Source organism: Amblyraja radiata, chromosome 30, assembly GCF_010909765.2.
Source record: "Amblyraja radiata isolate CabotCenter1 chromosome 30, sAmbRad1.1.pri, whole genome shotgun sequence".
Taxonomy (NCBI): Eukaryota; Metazoa; Chordata; class Chondrichthyes; order Rajiformes; family Rajidae; genus Amblyraja; species Amblyraja radiata.
Window position 1 is genome coordinate 7533549 of NC_045985.1, and position 25718 is coordinate 7559266.

At 45.9% G+C, this 25718-nt stretch overlaps 1 protein-coding gene across 2 annotated transcripts; it reads right to left on the reverse strand.

The window, feature by feature from the left end:
* Positions 1 to 1193: 1193 nt before the first annotated feature.
* On the reverse strand, positions 1194 to 14191 carry LOC116990108 (prostate stem cell antigen-like). 2 transcript variants are annotated; one of them, XM_033047642.1, is made up of 3 exons: positions 14007 to 14191; positions 2317 to 2424; positions 1194 to 1625 (listed from the first exon to the last, which is right to left on the reverse strand). In XM_033047642.1, exons 1-3 carry the CDS (start codon positions 14056 to 14058, stop codon positions 1444 to 1446), a joined length of 342 nt encoding a protein of 113 aa, XP_032903533.1. In that variant the 5' UTR covers positions 14059 to 14191; the 3' UTR covers positions 1194 to 1443. The 2 variants fall into 2 exon arrangements, with proteins under 2 accessions (XP_032903533.1, XP_032903532.1); XM_033047641.1 differs by lacking the exon at positions 14007 to 14191 and adding an exon at positions 3466 to 3697 and having other exon boundaries at positions 1197 to 1625.
* Positions 14192 to 25718: the final 11527 nt, after the last annotated feature.

Sequence of the window (25718 nt, forward strand, 5' to 3'; positions counted from 1 at the left end):
ATTTGAACGAAACTTGACACAGGAAAATGGTGAGTAAGGTGATATTTTAGCGCTATCGTGCACCGTTTAGGCGTGGATCAGATGATGAGAAGCTGGCAAACAAACAAACACGCTCACTCACAGACAAAATGAGATTAACAATTGTACCAAGCCAATTAACCTACAAACCTGTACGTATTTGGAGTAGCACCCGGAGAAACCCCACGCAGTCACGGGGAGAACGTGCAAACTCCAAACAGACGACACCCGTGGTCAGGATGGAACCCGGGTCTCTGGCGCCACGAGGCATCAACTCTACCGCTGCGCCACCGTGCCGCTGAATTATACAGTGTAGTAATAATAACGTGAGGCAGTTTATAAAATTGCTTTCCAGAATTTGACAGAGGCTTTGACAGATTCTTGATTAGTACAAATGTCAGGGGTTATGGGGAGAATGTGGTTGAGAGGGAAAGATAGATTGGCCATGATTGAAGGGGCGGAGTAGACTTGATGGGCCGAATGGCTTAATCCTGCTCCTGGAACTTATGAAAGAAAGGTTTACGCTCACATTTTAAAACTAAATCAGTACTTTATTGAGATGCGGCAACAGATGAACAGAATAATGGTACACGCTCCAAGTTATATTATTATTATTATTATACAAATTATTAAAAGATTGCAAATATCAAGCATGGTGTATTAGACAATAGACAATAGGTGCAGGAGGAGGCCATTCGGCCCTTCGAGCCAGCACCGCCATTCAATGTGATCATGGCTGATCATCCCCAATCAGTACCCCGTTCCTGCCTTCTCCCCATATCCCTTGACTCCGCTATCTTTAGGAGCCCTATCTAGCTCTCTCTTGAAAGTATTAGCTTTGCCTTTGTCAACTTGAAGGAGGTTGTCCATGTGCTGCCATCATAACATGCTTGTCTAGCCTCCTGAGATAAACACAGTTATAAGGTCATGCAGTAGGTGATAGGAGCAGAACTAGACTATTCGGCCCATCAAGTCTACTCCGCCATTCAATCACGGCTGATCTATCTCTCCCTCCTAACCCCATTTTCCTGCCTTCTCCACGTAACCCCTGACACCCGCCCTAATCAAGAATCTATCTATCTCTTCTGTAAAAATATCAATTCACTTGGCCTCCACAGCCTTGTGTTGGAGTTACTGAAGCTGTATATATATATGTAACCTGCTCCAAACATAATTCCAATCAATAACAAACTAAATAGTAAATTGGAAGATTGAGAAATTACAGAACCCATAGAACTAACCACCATCGATGAACTAATCCTGAACCTGGATGAGGGTTACTGATTTTGGAATGAAAAGGATTTGCACATCTGTTAGATTAAGTTGCTCATCACTTGGAAATCAAGTGTTAAAACTCATTATCCCTGATCTTCAGACAAAAAGCACCCAGAAGATTGCACTGTGCATTATTATTATGCACTTGCTTCACATAAATATTGCAAACCAGACTGAGACCAGAGCAGGGAACAGCAGAAGAGATAATTTAACTTGGTCACTCGCGTTGCAGAGGTCAGTATTACAGCAGCTGAAAGAGGCTCCTGGGATATTTGGCTGGACAATACATGCAGCAGGGGGAGCACATCCAGCGCTGTAAGCCTTTGCACCAGCTGGAAAAACAGAATGGTCAGTTAAATAATTTCTATATTCATAGTTCATGTATCATTTTAGAGTGTTACAGCGTGGATACAGGCCCTTCAGCCCAACTTGCCCACACCGGCCAACAATGTCCCAGCTACACTAGTCCCACCTGCCTGCACTTGGTCCATATCCCTCCAAACTTGACTGATCAATGTACCTGTCTAACTGTTTCTTAAACATTGAACTACACTTAAACTACCTCCTCTGGCAGCTTGTTCCATACACCCACCGAGACCAAGCGCAGGCAGGTGGGACTAGTGTAGCTGGGACATGTTGGCCGGTGTGGGCAAGTTGGGCTGAAGGGCCTGTGTGAATGCCACTGAGTTTTCACATTTCTATGAGTAAATCAGCTATTTATTCACAGAATCGTACAGTCTTAACATCATTACGAGGATATTGCTAGGACTAGAGGGTGTGAGCTATAGGGAGACGTTGATCAGGCTGGGTCTCTATTCCATTGAGCGCAGGAGGATGAAGGGTGATCCTATAGAGGTGTATAAATTCATGAGAGGAATAGATTGGGTAGATGTTCCGAGTCACTTGCCCAGAGTAGGGGAATCGAGGACCAGAGGTCATAGGTTCAAGGTGAAGGGCAAAAGATGTAATAGGAATCTGTATATCTAAACTAGAGGTGTGCATCTCAAATTCATTCGTACTTACCAGCCCCTGCGAGCAAAAGATAGCATCGCTCCCCGGCAGAGCAGTTAATAGTATTAGTCACGCATCTTTCCGTTGATACTGAGCAGGAGTAACACCGCAAACAGTTACCTGTACATTGAGAGGTTAAAACACAGGAGGTTGTGTGAGAGACACCTGCAGCTCGTTCTGCCGCTGCTCTGAAAACGAGCAACTCCTTTCAATAAACATAGAACAATACCGACACAAAATGCTGGAGTAACTCAGCGGTTCTGGCAGCTGCTCTGGAGAAGAGGTACAGGTGATGTTTTGGTCGAGACCCTCCCAAATCCCAACTGGTTGTACTGGTTTAAAAGTCGTCTTCTCGACTCTCATTATCTGTAACTTGCTCTCACCGCGTCCACAGCTAACAATGGCCTGTTTCCTTTATCATCTTTTCCTTTCAGCATACCTATCATACATTTGTTCAATATCCCTCGATATCACTGTCTATCTCTCGCGTTTCCCTTTCCCCTGACCCTCAGTCTGAAGAAGGGTCTCGACCCGAAACGTCACCCATTCCTTATCTCCAGAGATGCTGCTTGCCCCGCTGATTTACTCCAGCACTTTGTCTATTTTCGGTGTAAACCAACATCTGCAGTTCTTTCCTACACTTCAGTGCTGTAGAGCCCTCTGATGTTTACAGCATGTAAACAGTCCATTCGGCCCACCGAGTCCGCGCGGACCAGTGATCACCCCGTACACGGGCACTTTCCTACACAATGCTAAGTGCTATCTTAAGAACTACCTATACACTTACGGTTTTGCCTTTTTGCACTATTGTTTGTTTTATATATGTGTGTGTGTGTGGGGGGGGGGGGGAGGAACTGCAGATGCTGGTTTACACCGAAGATAGACATAAAATGCTGGAGTAACTCAGCGGGACAGGCAGCATCTTTGGAGAGAAGGAAGAAGGGTCTCGACCTGAAACGTCACCATTCCTTCTATCTGGGACATATAACAATAAAACACTCTGGACTTGACAATAACTAACTCCATATTCAGTAGCAAACTCTCTACTTGTGAACGAACACACAGCTTAATGTTTAACCAATAATTCCAATCCCACTTGAGAATCAAAAATGCCTTTCCACAGTTAAACTAGAGGACAACAACATCGTTATATTTCCTTACCCGGAGAGGCACTGAGAATGAGACCAGCTACCAGGACCAGAAGGCAATTCATCTTTGGATTTGAACTGCTGAGCTTCGAGGGCAAGAGGGAGACTGGAAAATTTTCAAACAGAAGTCTTCAAATTCCCTGAAATCTGTAGAAGGATCCCAACTGGAAACGTCACCAGTCCGTGTTCTCCAGAGATGCTGCCCGACTCGCCGAGTTACGCCAGCACTCTGAGCCTTTATTGAAAATCCCTTGTAATTTCTATGGGATGGTCTTACAGAGGTAGGGAGAGGAGGCAAGGAAAAGATCGAGTTACTGATGACTACATGATAGAGTAAACATGAATTACTGGAAGAGATGAGAATGGGACGATATTTACGAAAGAGATACGCACGAAATGCTGAATTGACCAAACTAGTCATCTGGACAGAAGGAATCAAGGAAGTTGATGCAAGGAACAGCAGGTGCTGGTAACAAACATCCCCCCCACTAAGTTCCGGAGTAACTCAGGTGAACAGGCAACATCTGTGGAGTAACTCAGGTGATCAGGCAACATCTGTGGAGAACGTAGACTGGTGCCGTTTCCTGTCGGGTCACTTCTCCAGATTTTAGGGGACATGGCGATAGATTTGCTGCCGTTCCTACTTTTTCCCGAAATCCCTTGATTCCGTTCGGCCCTACAGCTAAATCTAATTCTCTCTTGAAGAACACAAATGTTTATTTGTTAAAGCAAACACAAATAAAACACAGAAAACTATCAATAAAGAAACAATATTAAGCAATCTTACTCCCTTCTGCGTATAAGCGAGTTCGGTATTACAACTGAGCATGCCCAGGTCATAGGTCATTCGGGATAAACACTCTCGCCGGCTGAGGACTACGGACCTGCGTATTAATTTCAATGAGATTCATAAATAAATGTATCTGTCAAATATGTCAGCAGTCCTTGAAGTGGTATGAAACTGCATTTGAATTTGACGGCCCTGCACCCTGCTTGAAGTGGTAGGAAACTGATTGAATTTGTGGCCTTGCACCCTCCTTGAAGTGGTATGAAACTGCACTTGAATTTGGAGGCCCTGCACCCTGCTTGAAATGGCATGAAACTGCACTTGAATTTGGTGGTCTTGCACCCTGCTTGAAATGAAATAGCCGTGACTCAACTGCCAGCCCACCAGCCGTGAGTGAGTGAGCTGCCAGTACACCAGGCTTGAGTGACTGAGCTGCCAGCTCAAGAATCCACTCGGCCCACAATGTCCATACTAGCCCTCTGTAAACCAGTCCCTTCAGCCCACAACATCTATACTAGTGCACCAGAAAGCCCCTCCCCACTGGGCACCAATATTGGAATTGGTGGAGAGGTGAAATATTGCATTGGGGGACCAGCCCCCCCCCCCTGTGTGATGCTGGGACCCAACGGGTCCCACTTAGTCTAGTATATACTAGACCAAGTGCAGACCCGTTGGGTCTGTTCCCCCAACGTGCGGTTGTGGGGGGGGGGGAGGCTGCATGCAGCGTCACACACACTGACTATTCCCCCCCCGCACTCACACTAATTACCCCCCTTGATATTATATTAATATTATTAATTTGCTCCTTTTACCCCATAACCACCCTAACTACTGACGCATAGCCCCCAACTTGCAGTCACATCCAGAGAGGGAGGGGCGGGGTTTTAGAGTGAGGGCAGAGAGAGAAGGGGCAGAGACAGAGAGAGAGACAGAGACACAGAGAGAGGGGCAAGAGGGGGGGAGAGAGAGGAGGGGAGAGAGAGAGAGTAAGGGAGAGAGACAGGGGGGGGAAAGAGAGAGGGATAGGGAGAGAGAGAGAGGGAGAGAGAGAGAGGGATAGGGAGAGAGAGAGGTGCGGAGAGAGAGGAGGGGAGAGAGAGAGAGGGTGCCTTTTTACTTCAACCCAAACAACCATTTGCAGGCAGTGCTTTTTTCCCCTCAAACTAACCATATTTTCATTTTCAAACCACATTATGGGTACTCACAGCTGTGGAGACATTTGTTCAGTTATTCAGAGCTCTGATTGAGGCACACCACTTGCAGAGACTGATTGAGGCACACCACTTGCAGAGACTGATTGAGGCACACCACTTCCTGGTTTAATAGTCCCTCCCCCTCCCTCCAACAGGGGCAGCAGAGAAAATGGGGAATTTTGTGAAAACATTAATATATCCGTCATTTTTCATCGACGGGAAAAATCCTCGGCACACATGCGGCGGAGGGGGGGGGGCTCTGAGCGAGGTGGCCAAAAATGACGGCCGTAGGTGGCGGCGTTCTCTCGGAATTCGCAGCACAGAAGGCCAAAAGCGGTCAAGAACAGAGATTTAGTAATATAGATAGATGGTAAACGGTTGCGGCACCAACACCGAGCCTTACGACACTCCACTCGTCACTGCCTGCCATTCTGAAAAGGACCCGTATACTCCTACTCTTTGCTTCCTGTCTGCCAACCAATTTTTTTATCTATGTCAACATCCTACCCCCAATACCATATGCTCTAACTTTAGTCACAAGTCTCACGGGATGATCAGCCATGATCACATTGAATGGAGGTGCTGGCTCGAAGGACCGAATGGCCTCTTCCTGCACATATTGTCTATCAATTCTGAGGTTATGATCTCTGGTCCTAGACTCTCCCACTGGTGGAAATATCCTCTCCGCGTCCATTATCAAACCATTATCAATAACCACGCCACCAATGCCCACTCAATGGATAGTTCAGAAAATGCCTTGTCGAATCTATTGCTGTTTCACTGCCTTTCATAGACTCTGGCATCTTTTGGTCCCCACCCAAGCAACCCACTCATCCAAGTTTTGCATTAACTAAGCCAAAACGCGTCACGGTGGCGCAGCGCTAGAGTTGCTGCCTTGAAGCGCCGGAGACCCGGGTTCGATCCCGACCACTGGTGCTGTCTGTGCGGAGTTTGTACCTTCTCCCCGTGACCGCATGGGTTTTCTCCGAGATCTTCGGTTTCCTCCCACACTCCAAAGACGTACAGGGTTGTAGATTAATTGGCTTTTAGAATGGAGTGTTGTGAGACTGTGGAGTTCTCTGCCTCAGAGGGTGTTGGAGGCCGGTTCTCTGGTTACTTTTAAGAGAGAGATGGCGGAGTAGACTTGATGGGCCGAATGGCCTAGTTCTGCTCCTATCACCTACTGCATGACCTTATAAGTTGATAAAGGCAAAGCTAATACTTTCAAGAGAGAACTAGATAGGGTTCCTAAGGATAGCGGAGTCAGGGGATATGGGGAGAAGGCAAGAACGGGGTACTGATTGGTGATGATCAGCCATGATCACATTGAATGTCGATGCTAGCTCGTAAGGCCGAATGGCCTACTCCTGCACCTATTGTCTATTGTCTATTGTCTAATGTCTAATGTCTATTGTCTATTGGTATAAGTGTAAATTGTCCCCAGTGTGTATATGGTGGTGTTAATGTGCGGGGATCGCTGGCCGGCGCGGACTCGGTGGGCCGAAGGGTCTGTTTCCGCGCTGTATCTCTAAACTGAACTAAACCTTCCCGATCCGAAACGTTGCCTGTCCTTTTCCACCAAAGACACTCCCTGACCCGCTGAATTACTCCAGCACTCTGTGTCTATCTTTGGTATTATCCAATATCTGCAGTTCCTTTGTGCTGCAGATACGCCCCACTGTTGCTTGTTGTCTAGAGCAGTGGTTCTCAAATGGCGGTACGCGTACCCCTGGGGGTACGTGAAGGCACTGCAGGGGGTACGTGAGATTTAAAAATATAGGCCTACATGTATTTAAAAAGTAGCATCCATGCAAAAATCCTTGGCACAGTGCTCTGTTTTAAGTCTTTTTTTTTTCAACCAAAAATGCTTTGCGCTGGTTAGGGGGTACTTGGCTGAAAAAATATTTCACAGGGGGTACATCACTGAAAAAAGGTTGAGAACCACTGGTCTAGAGGAACATCGTCTTCCACATTACCCCACCACAGATATATTTTGGACTAAAAGTAGACCTTCTTCCATCTACAAAACAGGAAATGTAATTAAATGAGAGAACTGAACTTTGCATGAAAGGCAAAGAATTTGCATCAGTAACCTCGGCAAAACAATGTAAATATTTTTTACAATTTGACCATTGTGTGTCATAGAAACATAGAAAATAGGTGCAGGAGTAGGCCATTCGGCCCTTCGAGCCTGCACCGCCATTCGATATGATCATGGCTGATCATCCAACTCAGTATCCTGTACCTGCCCCCTGATCCCTTTAGCCACAAGGGCCACATCCAACTCCCTCTTAAATATAGCCAATGAACTGTGGCCTCAACTACCTTCTGTGGCAGAGAATTCTACAGATTCACCAGTCTCTGCGTAAAAAATGATTTTCTCATCTCGGTCCTAAAAGACTTCCCTCTTATCCTTAAACTGTGACCCCCAGTTCTGGACTTCCCCAACATCGGGAACAATCTTCCTGCATCTAGCCTGTCCAACCCATTAATCATTTTGTAAGTTTGTAAGTTTGGCTTTGTAGTGCAAAGAAATTGGAGCACCCGGACAAAACACATACTGTCACTTGATTCCATAAACCACATTGCCTTGCAAGATTCCATTGTTGAGTTTCGGTAATAAATGTGAATAGTGTTTCAATTACAAATATCCCTCGCCATCACACTGTGAATGCCTTTGTTTTGTCCAGACCACACTCTTTGACTTCCAAATTACCAACGATAAACGTGACTGCATTCTAATATTTGCATATGTTTTTGAGAGTTTGCCTGCTGAACCCGAACACAATAGACAATAGGTGCAGGAGTAGGCCATTCGAGCCAGCACCGCCATTCAATGTGATCATGGCTGATCATCCCCAATCAGTACCTCGTTCCTGCCTTCTCCCCATATCCCCTGACTCCCCTCATGGCGGTACTGTCATATGAGGAAAGATTGAAAAGACTCGGCTTGTATTCACTGAAGTTTAGAAGGATGAGGGGGGGGGGGAGATCTTATAGAAACATATAAAATTATAAAAGGACTGGCCAAGCTAGATGCAGGAAAAATTTCCCCAATGTTGGGCGAGTCCAGAACCAGGGGTCACAGTCTTAGAATAAAGGGGAGGCCATTTAAGACAGAGGTGAGAAAAAACTTTTTCACCCAGAGAGTTGTGAATTTGTGGAATTCCCCACCACAGAGGGCAGTGGAGGCCGAGTCACTGGATGGATTTAAGAGAGAGTTTTAAACCCCTGTCTCACGGTGCGAGTCCACCCACGAGTGATCCCGAGTTTAAAACAAATCAAACTCGTGGTAATCGCGTAGAATTAACGTAGCGGGAATGTCGGAGCTCGTAAAACTAACGGCAGGTACTCGGGAAACCTGTTAACTCGTGAAAATCTTTCAACATGATGAAAGATTTCCACGAGTCAAATTTACTCTTGAAGTAAAAACTTTTAAGCTCGTTGTGTGAATGTAGTAGGCCCGTGAGTTTACCGTAGTGACTCGTGATCCTATCGTTGGCTCAGCGGGACAGGCAGCATCTCTGGAGAGAAAGAATGGGTGACGGGATGACTTTTCAAAATGTCTGCTGCGTCTTTGTGTTACACCAGCACTGTGTGTTCACTTTTAGTCAACCAGCATCTGCCCTTTCTTGTGTATGACATTATCTGTATACGTGGCAGAGAGAGCTAGAGAGGGCTCTTAAAGGTAGCGCAGTCAGGAGATATGGGGACAAAGGACATTTATTGGCACATACACCAATTTTGTGCAGTGAAATTTGAGAAGGCAGGACCGGGGTACTGATTGGGGATGATCAGCCATGATAGAAACATAGAAACATAGAACATAGGTGCAGGAGTAGGCCATTCCGCCCTTCGAGACTGCACCGCCATTTGATATGATCATGGCTGATCATCCAACTCAGTATCCCATCCCTGCCTTCTCTCTATACCCCCTGATCCCATTAGCCACAAGGGCCACATCTAACTCCCTCTTAAATATAGCCAATGAACTGGCCTCAACTACCTTCTGTGGCAGAGAATTCCACAGATTCACCGCTCTCTGTGTAAAAAATGATTTTCTGATCTCGGTCCTAAAAGTCATCCCTCTTATCCTTAAACTGTGACCCCTAGTTCTGGACTTCCCCAACATCGGGAATAATCTTCCTGCATCTAGCCTGTCCAACCCCTTAAGAATTGTGTAAGTTTCTATGAGATCCCCCCTCAATCTTCTTAATTCCAGCGTGTACAAGCCGAGTCTATCCAGTCTTTCTTAATATGAAAGTCTTGCCATCCCATGAATCAGTCTGGTGAACCTTCTCTGTACTCTGTACTCCCTCTATGGCAAGAATGGCTTTTCTCAGATTAGGAGACCAAACCCAAAGTTTTTAAATGTTTTAATGAATGAGGGTAAATAAAGCGAAATAAACAGCCCGTGCGCAGTTGGAGGCAATGGGTCAGTGAATATTGCGTTGGGAGAATGGGTTGCATGGGGGGGGACCAAGCCTCCCATCTGACAGGGACCTTACTGTCCCACTTTGTCTATTATCTATACTATTACTAATGATCTCATCTTGACCACTTCCTGTCTATGTCTTAAATAAACTTTAGGAAAAACGCTATCCTATATCGCTATGATTCTTTCGCCATCTTACTCACCGTCCTCCTCCGCTCCAACCCCGCAAGGTTTTTTCTGATCGGTGAAATAATAAAAATGTTATGAATGTTTAAAAAATTGTGAGATCAGCAGATTGTTCTTCTCGCCTATCAGTCACCATGATGAAGATAACGCCCCTTCCGGGAGGCCAGGAGAATAAAGCCCCGGAGGCCGGACGTGTGTCAGTCACCCCGGAAGATCGTAAGTGAGAGGTGAGTCCAGAACTGTGAATCTACGCCGTGAGTGAACTGAACTGTGAGTATGCACTGTGATTGAAATGCAATGAATTGTTAGCCTGCATTGTGCTTGAAATGAAATGAATTGTTGGCCTGCACTTTGCTTGAAATTAAATGAATTGTTGGCCTGCACTGTGCTTTAAATGAAATGAATTGTTGGCCTGCACTGTGCCTGAAATGAAATTAATTGTTGGCCTGCACTGTGCTTAGTCCAAAGGACCTGCTCACTCTGGAAATCCCGCTCCCTCAGGAAGTCCCGCTCACTCTGGAATTCCTGCTCAGTGAAGATGCCGCGCTCAGCCGCATGGGTAGATACAAGAGAGTTTTACTGTCAGATATATATTGTGTGTGAGTGTGTGGGTGAGTAAGTGTGAGTGTGTGTGAGTGATAGTGTGTGTGAGTGATTGTGTGTGTGAGCGTGTGTGTGTGTGTGTGTGTGTGTGTGTGTGTGTGTGTGTGTGTGTGTGTGTGTGTGTGTGTGTGTGTGTGTGTGTGTGTGTGTGTGTGTGTGTGTGTGTGTGTGTGTGTGTGTGAATGAAATGGAGGGTGTCTGTGTGTGTGGCTGTCAGTGTGTGTGTGATGGATTGTGTGGGTGTGTGTGTGGATGTGAGGATGTGTGAGTGTGTGTGTGTGGGTGTGAATGTGTGTGTGTGTGTGGGTGTGAGTGTGTGTGTGTGTGTGGTGGAAGGTGTGTGTGTGTGAGCCTACTGGCCATGAGCCAACTGCCAGCCCACCAGCCGTGAGTGATTGAGAGGACTGTCAGCCCACCAGGCCTGCGTGACTGAGCTGCCACCCCACCAGGCCTGAGTGCCTGAGCTGCCACCCCACCAGGCCTGAGTGACTGAGCTTCCACCCCACCAGGCCTGAGTGACTGAGCTGCCAGCCCACCAGGCCTGAATGATTGAGCTGCCAGTCCAAGAATCTATTCGGCCCACAATATCCATACTAGCCCTCTGTAATCCAGTCCTTTCGGCCCACAGCACCCATGCTAGGGTTCTAGAAAGCCCCCCCCCCTCCCACTGGCCACCAATATTGGAATTGGTGGAGAGGTGGAATATTTCGTTGGGGGACCAGCCCTCCTGTGTGAACATGGGACCCAACAGGTCCCACTTAGTCTAGTATATTACTATATCTCATCTTATTTAGATATTTGTGTGCCTGTTTAGAAACATAGACACATAGAAAATAGGTGCAGGAGTAGGCCATTCGACCCTTCGAGCCTGCACCGCCATTCAATATGATCATGGCTGATCATCCAACAGTATCCTGTACCTGCCTTCTCTCCATACCCCCTGATCCCTTTAGCCACAAGGGTCACATCTAACTCCCTCTTAAATATAGCCAACGAACTGGCCTCAACTACCTTCTGCGGCAGAGAATTCCAGAGATTCACCACTCTCTGTGTGCAAAATGTTTTCCTCATCTCGGTCCTAAAACATTTCCCCCTTATCCTTAAACTGTGACCCCTTGTTCTGGACTTCCCCAACATCGGAAACAATCTTCCTGCATCTAGCCTGTCGAACCCTTAAGAATTTTGTAAGTTTCTATAAGATCCCCCCTCAATCTTCTAAATTCTAGCGAGTACAAACCGAGTCTATCCAGCCTTTCTTCATATGAAAGTCCTGACATCCCAGGAATCAGTCTGGTGAACCTTCTCTGTACTCCCTCTATGGCAAGAATGTCTTTCCTCAGATTAGGAGACCAAAACTGTACGCAATACTCCAGGTGTGGTCTCCTAATCTGAGGAAAGACATTCTTGCCATAGAGGGAGTACAGAGAAGGTTCACCAGACTGATTCCTGGGATGTCAGGACTTTCATATGAAGAAAGACTGGATAGACTCGGTTTGTACTCGCTAGAATTTAGAAGATTGAGGGGGGATCTTATAGATTTGTACTTATAATTGCTCAAAAACGGTACACGATGGCGGTACAATCTTTGCACCACCTTATTCATCATTGTCCTCGTGATGTGCACAAAATAGGTTTTGTTCAGATTGATGCCATATTTTGCAAGTTATTCACGTTTAAAACAAAAAAACCTGTCTGCCCCTCATCGGTGTTCCACCCCACAATGACATCACAATGGGATCCCATTTTTTGGAGGGAGGGAGTGTGAAGGTGGAAAAGGGTGATCAAGGGTTAATGCTCACGTGACCAGGAGCTAAGTGTTGAAACATGGCATAACTAAATTGTGAAACTATAGAAACTTGCAAGGCTCACATCAGGCTCTGTTAGACTACGAGAGGTAATATCTGGACACAGGACAGGGAACTGTTACGAGAATAGGGAAGTGACAAAAGAACAGAAATGTATAGAATATAGATAGGTTCACATATGGCCATGTTGGGATCTCAGCTGCCAATCAACAGTGTTCCGTCCAGTGCAATGAGAGATTTCTTACATTGGTGTGAGGAGAGGGGACGGAGCGGGGCAGGGGAGGAGGAGAGGGGAGAGAAGAGGGAGGGTGAAGAGGAGGAGGAGGGAGTGTTGGGGGATGAGGGGATATGAGCCGCGTCTGCACAGTTGGGGGCTATGGGTGAGCGGTGGAATATTGCATTGGGGGAACGGGGCCCAACGGGTCCCACTTGTTTGTTCTATATCTCGCTACATCACCGTCTATTTCTGTCCTTTCCATTTCCCCTGACTCTCAGTCTGAAGAAGGGTCTCGACCCAAACGATCACCTATTCATTCGCTCCAGAGATGCTGCCAGTCCCGCTGAGTGAATACACGGCACTGGACCTTGGAGAGGAGGGAGAGGGAGGTGCGGAGGGAGCGGATGAGGTAAAGGGAGAGGTGGGTGGAGTGGGTATGGGGAAAGGGAAGGAGAGAGGGGGAGGAGAACAAATACTCATTGATATTTTATTTAATGGCACAACAAACTGAATAAATGAGTTCAAACTTCAAAGTACAGGATAAAATCTTAACTGAACACATAACTTCATAAATTGATTCATATTTCTACAAATATGATATTTGTATTAGATTAAAACATGGCAATACAGCATAAAAATTGTACTATGCAAGATTTCTGCGCACACGAACTATTAAACATTAGAGGGAACTTTGGTATCGACATGAAACGTCACCATTCCTATCTGGGACATATAACATAGAAACATAGAAAATAGGTGCAGGAGTAGGCCATTCGGCCCTTCGAGCCTCCACCGCCATTCAATATGATCATGGCTGATCATCCAACTCACTATCCTATACCTGCCTTCTCTCCATACCCCTGATCCCTTTAGCCACAAGGGCCACATCTAACTCCCTCTTAAATATAGCCAATGAACTGGCCTCAACTACCTTCTGTTGCAGAGAATTCCACAGATTCACCACTCTCTGTGTGAAAAATGTTTTCCTCATCTCGGTCCTAAAAGATTTCCCCCTTATCCTTAAACTGTGACCTCTTGTTCTGGACTTCCCCAACATCGGGAACAATCTTCCTGCATCTAGCCTGTCTAACCCCTTAAGAATTTTGTAAGTTTCTATAAGATCCCCCCTCAATCTTGTAAATTCTAGCGAAATAACAATAAAACACTCTGGACTTGACAATAACTAACTCCATATTCAGTAACAAACTCTCTACATGTGAACGAACACACAGCTAAATGTTTAACCAAGAATTCCAATCCCACTTGAGAATCTAAAATGCCTTTCCACAGTTAAACTAGAGGACAACAACATAGTTATATTTCCTTACCGGGAGAGGCACTGAGAATGAGACCAACTACCAGGACCACAAGGTAATTCATCTTTGGATTTGAACAGCTGAGCTTCGAGGGCAAGAGAGAGAACTGGTAAAATTTTGAAACAGAATTCGTCAAATTCCCTGAAATCTGTAGAAGGATCCCAACTGGAAACGTCACCAGTCCGTGTTCTCCAGAGATGCTGTCCGACTCGCCGAGTTACGCCAGCACTCTGAGCCTTTATTGAAAATCCCTTGTGAATTTGACTGTGGGAAGGTCTTACAGAGGCAGGGGGAGGAGGCAAGGAAAAGATCGAATTTGTGATGACTGCAAGAAAACATGAATTACTGGAAGAGATGATAATGTAACGGTAATTACTAGAGCCAGGATTTGCCATAAATGCCATGTGCCTTTTCATGCCTTTTTTGATGATTTCACCAAGATGACGCATTTATCACGATCCAGTGCCTAAATCAGACATTTTTTGCCGTTTTGCTAAAAGATCGTGCTATTTTCTCTAGTTGTACTGTGATTACAATGACATAGAAACATAGAAACATAGCAAATAGGTGCAGGAGTAGGCCATTCGGCCCTTCGAGCCTGCACCGCCATTCAATATGATCATGGCTGATCATCCAACTCACTATCCTGTACCTGCCTTCTCTCCATACCCCCTGATCCCTTTAGCCACAAGGGCCACATCTAACTCCCTCTTAAATATAGCCAATGAACTGGCCTCGACTACCTTCTGCGGCAGAGAATTCCAGAGATGCATCACTCTCTGTGTGAAAAATGTTTTCCTCATCTCGGTCCTAAAAGATTTCCCCCTTATCCTTGAACTGTGACCCCTTGTTCTGGACTTCCCCCAACATCGGGAACAATCTTCCTGCATCTAGCCTGTCCAACCCCTTAACAATTTTGTAAGTTTCAATAAGATCGCCCCTCAATCTTCTAAATTCTAGCGAGAACAAACCGAGTCTATCCAGTCTTTCTTCATATGAAAGTCCTGACATCCCAGGAATCAGTCTGGTGAACCTTCGCTGTACTCCCTCTATGGCAAGAATGTATTTCCTCAGATTAGGAGACCAAAACTGTACGCAATACTCCAGGTGTGGTCTCACCAAGACCCTGAACAACTGCAGTAGAACCTCCCTGCTCCTATACACAAATCCTTTTGACGTTTTCTTTCCAAATGACGTTTTCTATGTTAACACATTATTATTAATGTTATTATTAACGTGTTAATTACAAGAACATTTCCATCACCAGGGCGAAACTGGGGACCCCACCGTCGATCGTTCGTTCATTCGTGCCGCTGCCCGTTGCTTCAGTCTTCTCCAAAGTCTATTAATTGCTTCCAATTTTGCAAACTTCCCACAAGCTTCCACTTCCCTTGAGAAACGTGGCGAAACATTAGCGAATAACTTGCAGGTTTTCAACAAAATCACTGACGATATTCGTAAAGTTCCTGGCGATTGAGGTAAAGACATACAAGGAAAATGTGAGAGAGTGATTTTGGCCACAAAGATCTTGAAGAAATACAAAACAATGGACAATAGGTGAAGGAGTAGGTCATTTGGCCCTTCGAGCCAGCACTGCCATTCACTGTGATCACGGCTGATCATCCCCAATCAGTACCCCGTTCCTGCCTTCTCCCCATATCCCCTGACTCCGCTATCTTTAAGAGCCCTATCTAGCTCTCTCTTGAAAGCATCCAGAGAACCGGCCTCCACCGCCCTCTGAGGCAGAGCATTCCACAGACTCACCACTCTCTGTGAGAAAAAGTGTTTCCTCGTCTCCGTCCTAAATGGCTTACCCCTTATTCTTAAACTGTGTGGCCCCTGGTTCTGGACTCCCCCCAACATCGGGAACATGTTTTCTGCCTCTAGCGTGTCCAAACCCTTAATAATCTTATATGTTTCAATATGATCCCCTCTCATCTTTCTAAACACCAGAGTGTACAAGCCCAGCTGCTCCATTCTCGCAGCATATGACAGTCCCGCCATCCCGGGAAATAACCTTGTAAACCTACGCTGCACTCCCTCAATAGCAAGAATCTCCTTCCTCAAATTAGGGGAACAAAACTGCACACAATACTCCAGGTATGGTTTCACTAGGGCCTTATCAACTGCAGAAGGACCTCTTTGCTCCTATACGCGACTCCTGTTGTTATGAAGGCCAACATGCCTGGATTAGAAAAACGGCAGAAATCGGCAATATATATTTCAATGGTATATGGACACACTGATCTATTCTGTATTTATTTGTGCCTACTATATTCTGTTGTGCTGAAGAAAAGAAATAATTTCATTGTCCTATTTGGGACACATGACAATAAGCTCCCTTCAATCTTGAATCTTGTGTCACTTCCCTATTCTCGTATCAGTTCCCAGTCCTGTGCCCAGATATTACCACTCTTGGTCTATCGGAGACTAACTTGAGCCTCGCAAGTTTCTATAGTTCAGCAATTTAGTCATGCCATTTTTCAACATTTAGCTCCTGGTCACGAACGCATTAAATATTGTTTCCCCTTTTCCTCCTTCACGCTCCCTCCCTCCATAAAATGGGATCCCATTGTGATGTCATTGTGGGGTGGAACACTGAGGAGCGGCAGACAGGTTTCTTTACGTGTTTTTTTTTTGTTTTAAACGTGAATAACTTGCAAAATATGGCACAAATCGGAACAAAATTAATTTTTGCACATCACAGAACAATGGTGAATAAGGTGGTGCAAAAATGTACCTATATCGTGTACTGTTTTTGTGCAATTATAGGTACAAACAGGCACAGAAATATAGAAACAAGATGGGAGATTTAATAATATAAAAGACTAATTGGGAGATGGGTCTTTCTGGAGCGTTAGTGTTGGTGTTGTGGGCTGAAGGGACAGGTTTACAGAGGGCTAGTATGGAGATTGTGGGCCGAATGGTTTCTAGGGCTGGTACGTCAATCACTCAGGCCTGGTGGGCTGGCAGCTCAGTCACTCAAGCCTGGTGGGCTGACAGCTCAGTCACTCAGGCCTGGTGGGCTGACAGCTCAGTCACTCAAGCCTGGTGGGCTGGCAGCTCAGTCATAGGCCTGGTGGGCTGGCAGCTCAGTCACTCAGGCCTGGTGGGCTGGCAGCTCAGTCACTCAGGCCTGGTGGGCTGGCAGCTCAGTCACTCAAGCCTGGTGGGCTGGCAGCTCAGTCATTCAAGCCTGGTGGGCTAGCAGCTCAGTCATAGGCCTGGTGGGCTGGAAGCTCAGTCACTCAAGCCTGGTGGGCTGGCAGCTCAGTCACTCAGGCCTGGTGGGCTGGCAGCTCAGTCGCTCAGGGCTGGTGGGCTGGCAGATCAGTCACTCATGGCTGGTATGTTGGAAGCTCAGTCACTCAGGCCAGGTGGACTGGCAGCTCAGTCACTCATGCCTGATGGGCTGGCAGCTCAGTCACTCATGCCTGATGGGCTGGCAGCTCAGTCATTCTGGCCTAGTGGGCTGGCAACTCATTCACTCAGCCCTGGTGGGCTGGCAGTTCACTCACTCACTTACGGCTGGCAGTTGACTCATGCCTGTGGGCTCACACACACACACCCTCCATCACACAATCACACTCTCAAAAGCACACACACCCACACCCTCCATTACACACATACACTCACACACACACACACACACTCCATCTCACACACACACACACAATCCATCACACACACGCATACACTGCCACACACACCCAGACACCAGCCATCTCACACACACCCAAACACGCACACGCACACACACAATCCATCACACACACACACACACACACACACACACACACACACACACACACACACACACACACACACACACACACACACACACACACACACACACACACACACACACACACACACACACCCAAACACACACACACACTCGCGCACACACCATCCATCACACACACACACTAACACACAACATATATAGGACAGTAAAGCTCTCTTGAATCTACTCACGCGGCTTCTGGAGTGAGCGGGACCTTTGGACTAAGCACAGTGCAGACCAACAATTCATTTCATTTCAAGCATGGTGCAGGCCAACAATTCATTTCATTTCAAGCACAGTGCAGGCCAAGCATAGATTTCATTTCAAACACAGTGCAGGCCAAAAGCTCATTTCATTTCAAGCTCAGTGTGGGATAACGATTCCTTTTATTTCAAGCATACAGCAGGCTAACAATTCGTTTCATTTCAAGCAGAGGGTAGGCTAACAATTCATTTCATTTCAGGCACAGTGCAGACTCACAATTCAGTTCACTTACAGCGTAGAATCACAGTTCTGGACTCAACTCTCACTCACCATCTTACTGGTGACTGACAAACGTCCAGCCATGTGGCTTTATTTTCCTGGCCTCCCAGGAAGGGGCGTTACCTTCATCATGGTGACTGACGGGCGAGAAGACCAATCTTTTTTAAACATTCTTTTAAAAAAAATAATTTCACCAATCGTAAAAATACTTGTGGGGTTGGAGCGGACGAGGACAGCGGGTAAGATGCACAAAACAATCATAGTGATATATGGTAGCGTTTTTTCTAAAATGTATTGATAACGTAGTCAGGAAGTGGTCAAGATGAGACCTTTAGTAATGGTATAGATAATAGACCAAGTGGGACACCTGGAAGATGGGAGGCATGGTCCCCCCACGCATCCCGTTCCCCCAACACAATATTCCACCACTCACCCATAGCCTCCAACTTCGCAGGGGCTGCTAAATTTGTCATATTTACCCTCCCTCATTTTAAACTTAAAATAATGCAATTGCATTTGCTAGCTGACAGAACTCGGTGTACTGTGACTTTAAAAAAATGCAATTGTACTTTAAAAATATCTTTACTGCCAGGAATATACTTGCTGCAAGGATATTTTTAAAAGGGATTGCAATATTGTAGCTTGCAATTGCACTTGCTAGTGCTGGCAGGACTGAGTGTCCCAGGATTGCAATATTGTAGCTTGCCATTACACTTGCTAGTGCTGGCAGGACTGAGTGTCCCAGGATTGCAACATTGTAGCTTGCCATTACACTTGCTATTGCTGGCAGGACTGAGTGTCAAGGATTCGAATATTGTAGCTTGCCATTACACTTGCTAGTGCTGGCAGGACTGAGTGTCAAGGATTGCAACATTGTAGCTTGCCATTACACTTGCTAGTGCTGGCAGGACTGAGTGTCAAGGATTCCAATATTGTAGCTTGCCATTACACTTGCTAGTGCTGGCAGGACTGAGTGTCAAGGATCACAACATTGTAACTGGTAGGGTTACAATCCCATTGTGAAGTCATAGCTGCAGAGGGAAGAATGTGTCTCAAATATGTTTTTTTTTATTAAAAAAGTGAAATAACTTGTGAAATATCACATCAATCAGAACGAAACTTGATACAAACCACCACAGGACAATTGTGAATAAGGTGGTGCAATTTCTTTAGCGCTATTGGGAACCGTTTTGGAGTGGTTCCGTGATCACAATTACACAGACACGCACACACACATACAGTGGCTTGCAAAAGTATTCATACCCCTTGAACTTTTCCACATTTTGTCAAGTTACAACCACAAACGTAAATGTATTTTATTGGGATTTTATGCGATAGACCAACACAAAATGGCGCATAATTGTGAAGTGGAAGGAAAATGATACATGGTTTTCAAATTTTTTTACAAATAACAAACTGAAAAGTGTGGCGTGCAAAAGTATTCCGCCCCCTTTACTCTGATACCCCTAAATAAAATCCAGTGCAACCAATTGCCTTCAGAAGTCACCTAATTAGTAAATAGAGTCCACTTGTGTGTAATCTAATCTCAGTATATATACAGCTGTTCTGTGAAGGCCTCAGAGGTTTATTAGAGAACAATAGTGAACAAACAGCATCATGAAGCCCAAGGAACACACCAGACAGGTCAGGGATAAAGTTGTGGAGAAGTTTAAAGCAGGGTTAGGTTATAAAAAAATATCCCAAGCTTTGAACACCTCACGGAGCACTGTTCAATCCATCATCCGAAAATGGAAAGAGTATGGCACAACTGCAAACCTACCAAGACATGGCCGTCCACCTAAACTGACAGGCCGGGCAAGGAGAGCATTGATCAGAGAAGCAGCCATGGTAACTCTGGAGGAGCTGTAGAGATCCACAGCTCAGGTGGGGGAATCTGTCCACAGGAGAACTATTAGTCGTGCACTCCACAAATCGGGCCTTTATGGAAGAGTGGCAAGAAGAAAGCCATTGTTGAAAAAAAGCCATAATAAGTCCCGTTTGCAGTTTTCCACAAGCCATGTGGGGGACACAGCAAACATGTGGAGGAATGTGCTCTGGTCAGATGAGTCCAAAATGGAAGTTTTTGGCCTAAATACAAAACGCTATGTGTGGCGGAAAACTAACACTGCACATCACCCTGAACACACCATCCCCACTGTGAAACATGGTGGTGGCACCATCATGCTGTGGGGATGCTTTTCTTCAGCAGGGACAGGGAAGCTGGTCGCAGTTGATGGGAACAATGGATGGAGCCAAATACAGGGCAATCTTGGAAGAAAACCTGTTAGAGTCTGCAAAAGACTTGAGACTGGGGCGGAGGTTCACCTTCCAGCAGGACAACGACCCTAAACATACAGCCAGAACTACAATGGAATGGTTTAGATCAAAGCATATTCATGTGTTAGAATGGCCCAGTCAAAGTCCAGATCTAAATCCAATTGAGAATCTCTGGCAAGACTTGAAATTTGCTGTTCACAGACGCTCTCCATGGCCTACTCCTGCACCTATTTTCTGTGTTTCTGTGTTTCTATGTTTCCTTCCCCCCTCCTCCTCTCCTCCTCCACTCCCTCCTTCATTTCTCACTTCCTCTCCTTTCCCGTGCCCTCAATCACTCCCTCCATCCCTCCAGGTGGCGGCGATTTCCAACAGAACGCCGCCACCTACGACCGTCATTTTTGGACACTTATCTCAGAGACCCCTCCGTCTTCCTGGACCAGAGGATTTTTCCTATCGATGAAAAATCAGAGAGATATTAATGTTTTTTAAATATTCCCCATTCTCACTGCTGCCCCCGTGGCGGCAGGGGGGGTCTATAAAACCCGGAAGTGTCGTGCCTCAGTCAGTCTCTGCCAGACCCAGGAAGCGAGAGGGTCACGGCTCTCTGAGCTGCGAATAACACTGAACGCACGTCTACTCCACAGTGAGTCCCCTCGATGCGGCTGGAAAGTGATTGCAGTCCAATTGTTTGCCCCACCTTTTAAAAAAAGTTTGTGTTCACAAAATGAATTTTGGTTGTCAGGTGGCTGCAGCCCAATTGTTGGCCTCGCCTTGGCTTTTAAAATTGTTGCAACAGTTGGCTACCGGTCCAAGAATCCATTCGGCCCACAATGTCTATACTAGTCCTCTCGAAACCAGTACCTTCGGTCCGCAACACCCATACTAGCGCAACAGACAGCCCCCCCCCTCCCCACTTGCGAGCAATATTGGAATTGGTGGAGAGGTGGAATATTGAGTTGGTGACCAGCCCGCCCGTGTGATGCTGGGACCCAACGGGTCCCACTTAGTCTAATCCAACACTAAAATGCCAAGTAACTTCAGAACATGGTAAACATACAGTGTGTAAACCGAATGATTCAAACGTTTAAAGCCTCCTGTGGAGGCTGCTGCTGAAGCAAAAAGTGCTTTAAATAACGTCCAACAATGCCACTCACCATAGACAGAGCAGACAGCTCTCTTGAATTATTCAATGGCGTCTTCAATCTGTGCCTTTTGCAGTCAGCGCCATCTTGCCACTAACCGGAAATGACGCTCTCAGCTCCATCTTGCCGCTAACTGGAAATGACGTAATCGCCGCCATCTTGCCACTAAGCAGAAGTCACGGAATGAGCGCCGATTTTGCACTTAAACCCAGTCCTGAACTAATAAAATATTTATTCACGCTTTATCCATCCGAAAACTGTTGCAACGATTTTAAAAACAAAGACAGCCAATTTGGCAAACACTTTACAAGCAGATCGAGGGGACTCACCGTTGAGTAGACGTGCGTTCAGTGTTATTCGCAGCTCAGAGAGCCGTGACCCTCTCGCTTCCTCCGTCTCGCAGATACTGAGTCAGGTACGACACTTCCGGGTTTATAGTCCCTCCCCCCTGCCGCCAGCGGGGGCAGCAGAGAGAATGGCGGCATTTAAAAAAACATTAATAACTCTCTGATTTTTATTCAATGGGAAAAATCCTCCAGTCCAATCCGGCGGAGGGGGACTGAGCGAGGTGGCCAAAAATGACAGCCGTAAGTCGCGTGTTCTTTTGAAATCATGAAACAGAAAGTCAGAAAGCGGTCAAGATCTTAGTTTTAGTAATATAGATTGGAAAATTATCACCAATGCATCCACGATTTCTAGAGCCACTTCCTTCAGTACCCTGGGATGCAGACCATCAGGCCCTGGGGATTTATCAGCCTTCAGTCCCATCAGTCTACCTAACACCATTTCCTGCCTAACGTGGATTTCCTTCAGTTCCTCCATCACCCTAGATCCTCTGGCCACTGGTACATCAGGAAGATTGTTTGTGTCCTCCTTAGTGAAGACAGATCCAAAGTACCTGTCATCTGCAATTTCCTTGTTCCCCATAATAAATTCATCTTTAAGTCTTCAAGGCTCCAACTTTGGTCTGGACTATTTTTTCCCTTTACACATACCTAAGAAGCTTTTACCATTCTCCTTTACATTCTTGGCTAGCCTACCTTCATAACTCATCTTTTCTCCCTTTATTGCCTTTTTAGTTATCTTCCGTTGCTCATTAAACATTACTCAATCCTCTTGCTTCCAGCTCATCTTTGCTTCGTTGTACTACTTCTCTTTTATTTTTATGCTGTCCCTGACGTCCCTTGTCAGCCCCTTACTCCCCTTGGAATCTTTTTTCCTCATAGCTAAAGTTCTCAAAGGTCGTTGTAATGCATAAGATATCGACATGAATATAGTCTGTAGCTTGTTTCAGGTATGCACCAGTTACCTCTGCTGAGGTAGAAAGACGTTTTTCTCAACTGAAGAATATTCTGTCTGGCAGATGGCATAGTTTAACAGCAGATAATTTGAAAAAAATGCTAGTAATTATGTGCAATCAGGCAACTTTGATCATTAAATATAGTATACCTTTATGTTATCATTTTTAGCCATATTTTGGTGGTGGAAATACATGCCTTTGCTTGTAAATAAATGCCTTTTTGTGATTTTTATTATGCCTTTTTGCCTGCCTATTTCAGAGTTGTTTAGTGCCAAAACATCCTGGCTCTGGTAATTGCGAAAGAGATTTGCACGAAATGCTAAAATTACCAAACCAATCATATGTGGAGAGAAGGAATCAAGGAAGTTGATACAAGGAACTGCTGGTACTGGTAACAAATATCCTCCCACAAAGTTTCAGAGTGACTCGGGTGGTCAGGCGACATCTCTGGAGAACGTAGACTGGTGACGGGTCACTTCTCCAGATTTTAGGGAACGTGGCACAAGATTTGCTGCCGTTCCTGCTTTTCCCCCAAATCCCTTGATTCCGTTAGCACAAAGAGCCAAATGTCTTGAAGAGCACAAATTATTAATTATTAAAGCAAACACAATTAAAACACAAAAACTATCAATAAAGAAACAATACAAAATAACTCTTACGCCCCTCTGCGTATTCGAGTCTCCTGTCTACACATCATGGTCCAAGCTTTTCCTCTATCTCTCGGTCTTTTCTCTCCCCAAGGTGAAGCTCATGCTCTCATGGTAGATCCCTGTATTTATATAATATTTTTTATCTCTAAGAATATATCTCTAAATTATCTCTAAGTGTTGCAGGATAAGTACAAGTCTCAACATACAACGTGTAAAATCCAACAACTACTCCCATCCAGCCTGGGTGTGGTCACATTTCACACGATGAACGGCCAGGTTATTGATTCATACACATGCAACACACAGCAGATTTCAACATTTGCTCCACGGCATGCAGCGGGTAGAGCTGCTGCCTCACAGCGCCAGAGTCCCGGACTCCATCACGCAGTGGATGTGAAAGTGGGACAACATAGAACTCGTGTCAGAAGGTCATAAGGGATAAGGAGCAGAATGTGGCCATTCGGCCCATCAAGTCTACTCCGCCATTCAATCGTGGCTTATCTATCTCTCCCTTCTAACCCCATTCTCCTGCCTTCTCCCCATATCTCTGACAACCCTACTAATCAAGAATCTATCTATGCCTTAAAAAATATCAATTGACTTGGCCTCCACAGATGTCTGTGGCAATGAATTCCGCAGATTCACCACCCTCTGACTAAAGATATTGCTCCTCATCTCCTTCCTAAAGGCATGTCCTTTAATAAGCAAACTCCGTATTCGAACTGCCCAGGTCATGGGCCATTAGGGATAACTGAATGATTCATGAGTCCGCTATCTCTAAGAGCCCTCTCTAGCTCTCTCTTGAAAGCATCCGGTGAACCGGTCTCCTACGCCCTATGAGGCAGAGAACTCCACAGACTCACCACTCTCTGTGTGAAAAAGTGTTTCCTCATCTCTGTGCTAAACGGCTTACTCCTTGTTCTTAAACAGTGGCCCCAGGTTCTGGACACCCCCAACATCGGGAAAACGAGTCCTGCCTCTAGCATGTCCAAACCCTTAATAATCTTATGTGTTTCAATAAGATGCCCTCTCATCATTCTAGATTCCAGAGTGTACAAGGTCAGCCGCTCCATTCTCTCAGCATATGACAGTCCCGACATCCCGGGAATTAACCTTGTAAACCTACGCTGCACTCCCTCAAAAGCAAGAATGTCCTTCCTCAAATTAGGGGAACAAAACTGCACACAATACTCCAGGTGTGGTCTCACTCGGGCCCCATACAACTACAGAAATACCTTTTTGCTCCTGTACTCAACTCCTCTTGTTCTGAACATGCCATTCTCTTACTTCACTGCCTGCTGTACCTGCATGTTTACTTTCATTGACTGATGAACAAGGACCCCTAGATCCCGTTGTACCTCCGCTTTTCCCAACTTGACACCATTTAGATAATAATCTTCCTGCCTGTTTTTGCCACCAAAGTGGATAACCTCACATTAAACTGCATCTGCCATGCATCTGCCCACTCACCCAACCTGTCCAAGTCATCCTGCATTCTCATAGCATCCTCAGTTCACACTGCCACCCAGCTTTGTGTCATCTGCAAATTTGCTAATGTTACTTTAAATCCCTTCATTCAAATCATGGATTTAATGCCACATGATGACAGCCTCTGCCTACAGTCTGTTTGTTTTTCTAACTTTTTTTAATTTTTAGTTTGTTAAAAAAATGTTCTGGAGGATTGTTTCAGTTTTTCTATGTGGGGGAGGGGGGTAGGGTAAGGGGAAAACCATTTCCAAGTCACTTCCTGGCGAGGAAGCGACTCTTTTCAGAATCTGGTCCTCGCCCCCCTCTCGCGACCTACCAACTGGATTGGCGAATCCTTTCATGCCGGGGACCGGAGACCGGAGAGCGGACCAGAGCCACAGCGGCGGCGCAGCACTCGATTCATCGTGGAGCAGGCGATGCCTTACCTGGATCGCCGTTTGAAGCTCCGGAGTGTTGGGCCTGCTGCAACTGTGGTTTGCGGTGCTCCCATCACGGGCGGCGCTGACCAACACTCTCATGAGTCCTGGGAACCCTTTGCCGGGGGTCACCCATAGCGGCGACTACGGAGGGTTCGGGACCCCGACCACGGCTGAACAA